This window comes from Lucilia cuprina, chromosome 6 (assembly GCF_022045245.1).
Source record: "Lucilia cuprina isolate Lc7/37 chromosome 6, ASM2204524v1, whole genome shotgun sequence".
Lineage (NCBI taxonomy): Eukaryota > Metazoa > Arthropoda > Insecta > Diptera > Calliphoridae > Lucilia > Lucilia cuprina.
In genome coordinates, this window is record NC_060954.1 from 44911010 (window position 1) to 44917009 (window position 6000).

The window sequence follows — 6000 nt, forward strand, 5'->3', positions numbered from 1 at the left end:
AACTAGAACTGAACTAGAACTGAACTAGAACTGAACTAGAACTGAACTAGAACTGAACTAGAACTGAACTAGAACTGAACTAGAACTGAACTAGAACTGAACTAGAACTGAACTAGAACTGAACTAGAACTGAACTAGAACTGAACTAGAACTGAACTAGAACTGAACTAGAACTGAACTAGAACTGAACTAGAACTGAACTAGACCTGAACTAGACCTGAACTACACCTGAACTAGAACTGAACTAGAACTGAGCTAGAACTGAACTAGAAATGAACTAGAACTAAACTAGAACTAGAACTGAACCAGAATTGAACTAGAACTGAACTAGAACTATAATAGAAACTTCTGGAATATCAGAATCATTCTGTATCATTCTAGGATGTTGTTTATAAGGAATATTACCTAATCCTTTTATAGTGTACCACAAAGACACTTATGATAATTTACATGAGATTTTACTTGTTTTATGTCATTCAATTCTGTTTTTTATATACAAATTTTAAGACGATTTTATTTTATTATTTTATGTAAATATCATGTTGTTGTCTACTAACTCTTCTTTGTAAAAAAAAGAAAACATTCATACAAACATAAATAAATTTGTTTTATATCTAATCATAATATTATTACTTTTTATCTTCTTTAGTATTCCGGTACAAATGCTGAATTTACTAAAGCAGATACTGTCATCTTTCGTACGGATTTGTATAATGTAACAGCTAAACGTTTGGAGTATAAATTCAAGCGTACTCTTAAATATGATTCCAAATGGTTGGACAGTAAGTATTTGCTTTTAGTCTTCGAAAAAAATATTAAAATAAGAAACTCTTTTAACTAACACAATCTTTACAATATAAACTGAACTTAATGAAAACAAGTAAATAAAATATATAAGTAAATGAGTAGTAAAAAGAAAGGATTTTAGCAATAATTTATTTAATATATTATTTATTTTATAAATAATCACATTAAGAGTTTGTTTTTAGCTTTTTATTTAATACTTTTATTTTAATACGATAAACATGTTATTTATTATAAATATTGTAACTAAATTATACAGCTTTAATTTACTAAACCGTTTTTCATTTATAATGTTTTTAATATAATGTTATTATTGTTAACTGTAAAGGATTTATGTATTTTCTTTTTTATCCTTTATTTTATAACAAAATGTTGTTTTTCAGTTTTTTCTATCAATATTTAACGCTGTCATGGTTGCTTTTCATAATCTTATTAACTTGAAAATATAATTAAGTTTACTTGCATTAAAAACCAAAAAAAATATTATATTAAAATCTATTATCACTCCTAAATGTGTTGTAAATATTGTCGTCGTTATCGTCACCATCATCAGATGATAGTAATTGCATTTGGTGAAAGAACAGTGGGAATTAATGTAATACATGGTTGTGAAAATAATGAACAAGAATTCGAAAATTTTCATAATATTGTTATTCTGATAGAAAACGTGGCCCTTATTAAATTGTCCTGAATAATAGGGAGTAACCTCTCTTTTCAGAATGTTTTCTAGAATTTGAGTTTTAGACCAAGGACTTTAGTCCAAAATATTTTTATATTTTTATAATCCTAAATATTAGCATCTAACCGAATTGGTCTTAAGTCCTAGTTAATTATTAGACTGTTGTTGCTGGTTCCTGAGTAATCCGCTAATGGCCGATTTTAGTAGAAATATCTACTTAAGTACACTACGTTATCAAATCAACAAAAAAGAAGTAAAAGGGTTATAACCGACTATGGCGAATTTTATAAACCCACCATCCAACCGAATGACATAAATGGAATGTTCTACTATAAATGCCCAGTAATATGCACTAAATTAGTTTTCTAAAGGGGACCTTATATGGGGGGAAGGGCCAGTTATGGACCGATTCTAATAAAACTCGGTAAAGAAATTTTTTCCCATGAAAATCGTACTTCTGTGGAATTTTAGCGCTATACTTGTACTTTCAAGGCAGTAAATAGCGTTAAAGTAATTTTCTGAGGGGGGACTTACATGGGGGTAAGGTTAATTATGGAACGATTTTCATAAAGTTAGGTAAATAGATTTTTGTTCGTAAGAAACAAACAATTTTTAAGACAGTAATGGAGGTTAAAGTCATTTGTTTAAGAGGACCATATATGAGGGGCATTGTTCGATCCTCATTAAATTTGATAGAGAATATTTGATTTATATAAAACCATATATGTGAGGTATTGATCGATCCTCATTAAATTTAATAGAGAATATTTGACTCATATTAGACTTATTTATGTCGAATTTATAAAATAGTTATAACTGTTAGAGCAGTTTTTCGGGGGGCCGCTTGTATGGGGGCGTTGCAAAAACGTAGACCGATATTGACTATTTTCCATGCCGAACAAACCTTGCCTATGAGAAATATTTCTGACAAATTTCAACTTTCATGTCTTTCCGTTCCGACTCTATCATGCTTTAAACAGGCAGACAGATGGACAGACATGGGTAGATCATCTAAGAATTTAATAAGGACTCAGATATATACTTTTGTGAGTCAATGATTAATATTTTGATGTGTTACAAACGAAGTGACAAGATCAATATACCACCCATCTTTTTTGATGGTGGGTATAATAATAATGTGTTACCGAAGTGAAAACGCTTTGTTAGTATAATCGATACATTGTCAAAATTACGACGATCTGTTGTCATAATGATAACTGGATGTTGTTAAAATTTGTATACCTTCGTTGTCGAATTGTATACAAACGTGTAAGACCTAGTTCACACTGGGAAACTTTTATGGAAAAACTATTGATTTTGTGTATGGGAAAAAGAGATGATTGATATATTTTTCTCTGTCTCTCACAAACAGAAATCAAAAGTTTCCCAAAAAAAAGTTTCCTAGTGTAAACCAGGTCTTAGACTCACTTTTGACAACGTATTGCATAAATATCTGTACTTTTCTACCGGGTTTTTCACTCTGCGCAAAACTCTTTAGAATTCATAGAAGTTATCCAACATGTCGTTTCTGCAAGATGGTGTGGTTTCTTGTTGATTAGTCTGTTCTTCAAGGATTCCTTTAGGATACTTTTGGCATGTTTTTCTTAAATATATAATGACAGAAAAAATATAATACAAAAGAATCTTGATATATCATTGTCATTCGGCAGTAAATAAGAAATGAGAATAATTATATGAAATATCTAAAGTGTAGATCAAAAACTAACCCCAGGATCTTTATAACGACAATCAACGAAAATAATAGAGAGAATATTTCATGCTGACACGCTTAGACTTATATGTTTTATTTAATCGTCAAAAGTTGTCTCAATTTTTGCCTCTATCGTGACAACAACAATACAACTGATCTGAAGTGACTCTAGACATACTTCTGATTACACATATTAATACAATAACACAAAACCATATATTTTAAAATAAATCACATTCACTACAAGACTAACATAATTCAAAATTCCAGGTTTGGCCCCAAAACATTAGTCAGACTAATGTTTGGGGCCAATAGTCTTTTATTTTCGTTGTTTTAAAATCCATTTTATAATATCCCACTGTTTTCTATCATTCATTTTAATACTGACTGTAACAATTTTGTGGTGTTTAATTAAATTTTAATATTCGTGGAAAATGTTCAATAAATCCTCTATAAAATGTTATAAACCAATACAAAGACATTGTAAAACTAAAGCAAATTTTCTTATCATAAAACTGTACAAACAAATTTCATAAAAAAATATGTATGTATAGTTGTAAAAACTTTGAAGAAAATTATATTAATTTTGTGAAAAATAAACGATAATAAAGTAAAGCAAATAAGAAATTATAGTCGGACAAGGCCAACCATAAATACCCTACACCTGTTACAAAAATAAAATGTGATTTAGTTTAATAGTAAAATATTTAAGTTGAATTGTACCTTCCCCCATATATACTTAAGCCATTTATTGTTGAATAAAATTGTGGACATTTAAGTAAAATTTTATAGGGGCTTCTGACAAATAAAGCCCTATAATTACGAGGGTCATCAAAGCTAGCATAGAACTTGGTTTTGCAGCTTTTTGTCGAAATAGAGCATATTAAACATAATTATGAACTTAAAAGTCCTATACGGCGGGTTTAGTTGTATGGGGTCTAGGTGGAAAAATATACCGATGTTAACTATAAGGCTTCGACTACGGTACCATCAGAAAGATCAGGTATCAAATTTCATTGAATTATCTTTAAAATTGCGACCTGTTTACAATGTTTACATCGGTGGACGGACAGACAGACAGACAGACAGACAGACAGACAGACAGACAGACAGACAGACGGACGGACGGACGGACAGACAGACTGACGGACATAGATAAATCGACTCGAAAATGATTCTAAGCCGATTGGTATACTTTAAGGTTGATGTTGGACCAATATCATTTTGCGTTACAAACATTAGCTTAAACATAATAGTCCCCTAAAGTGGTGTAGGGTATAAATGTTGCTAGTCTGACTGTATGATACCCTACATCGATATTAGTAAAAAAATTTACATAGTTTAAAAAAAAATTAATGAAAAAACCAAAATTTTTTGGAAAGGACGTTCACAAGTTTTAATGTTGCCTTAAAATGAGAACTATAGTAGCGTTAGGTAAAGACATAATCAACATACACTTCATATTCTAACCCACTTAGACATTCAACAGCAACTACAAACATCAGTTTAAACTTTCTAAAACAAAACGAAAGATACAAACAGTAAATCCTTATAGAAAATTTAATATAAACTTAATTAAAAATATGAAAAGATATGAATACAAAAAGATAAACTATACAAAAAGGATATAAAATTAATTGGAAAAAAATAGATAATTTAATTTTCTTTCTATTCTTATTTAACTTTTTTTTAGAACCAAACTTTGTGGGCGCTTTTGATATTGGCGAATATGTTTATTTCTTTTTCCGTGAAACTGCCGTAGAATATATCAATTGTGGCAAGGCAGTGTACTCACGTATTGCTCGTGTCTGTAAAAAGGATGTGGGTGGTAAAAATCTTTTGGCTCACAATTGGGCCACCTACTTGAAGGCTCGTTTGAATTGTAGTATTTCGGGTGAATTTCCATTTTACTTCAATGAAATACAATCAGTTTATCAATTGCCCACGGATAAGACACGTTTCTATGCTACATTCACCACTAGTACGAATGGTTTAATTGGTTCGGCTGTTTGCAGTTTTCACATCAATGAGGCTTTGGCCGCTTTTAATGGTAAGAATAATTAAGAATTTTATTAAATTTTTAATAAGCAAATAAAAAACTAAAATTTTATTTTTCCTTATTTTTTAGGCAAATTTAAAGAACAATCTTCTTCCAATTCTGCCTGGTTGCCTGTATTAAATTCTCGTGTTCCTGATCCTCGACCTGGTACTTGTGTTAATGATACTTCCAATTTACCCGATACCGTTTTGAATTTTATACGTTCTCATCCTCTTATGGATCGTGCCGTCAATCATGAACACAATAATCCTGTTTACTATAAAAGAGATTTAGTTTTTACCAAATTGGTGGTTGATAAGTGAGTAAATTTTTGTTATTTTTAAATTATATTTTTTCCACGTTTATTTAATTTTAATATTAAAACTATGACGGTTATTTACCTTTACCAATTTTTCATATTCCCTATACTAACCAAAGTGTCATTAATGAATGGGTATTTTTGCTTATTCATATTATCATAAAATGTGTGGAGTATTTGTTTATTTGTGTGTGTGTGTGTGTCCTTTAATCTCCAAAAGAAATTAAAAATTAATTAAAAAATAATTAAAAATCTCAATAAATTGTGAGTTACGGAAAAAAATTAATTGCGGTTATAATCGATAAATTTCATGCATTTGCAATAAACATGCAAATGCTAGCCATGGATGCAAAATATTTGTACATAAGTAAATATATATATATATTTGGGTAGTTCAATAATAAATTGTATGATAAACATAATTTATGCAAATGAAAATAAGGTTCTAA

General features: G+C 29.6%; 1 protein-coding gene across 2 annotated transcripts in view; it reads left to right on the top strand.

Annotated features, from left to right (window-relative positions):
* The window catches only part of LOC111687535 (semaphorin-2A), a 165919-nt gene extending 160349 nt beyond the window's left edge, over positions 1-5570 (top strand). For both annotated transcript variants that reach the window (XM_046954613.1, XM_046954614.1), the window contains 3 exons: positions 650-782; positions 4888-5244; positions 5323-5570. In XM_046954613.1, the coding sequence (XP_046810569.1) occupies positions 650-782; positions 4888-5244; positions 5323-5555 (723 nt within the window). In that variant the 3' untranslated portion in view covers positions 5556-5570. The remainder of the gene's footprint in view (positions 1-649; positions 783-4887; positions 5245-5322) is intronic.
* Positions 5571-6000: the final 430 nt, after the last annotated feature.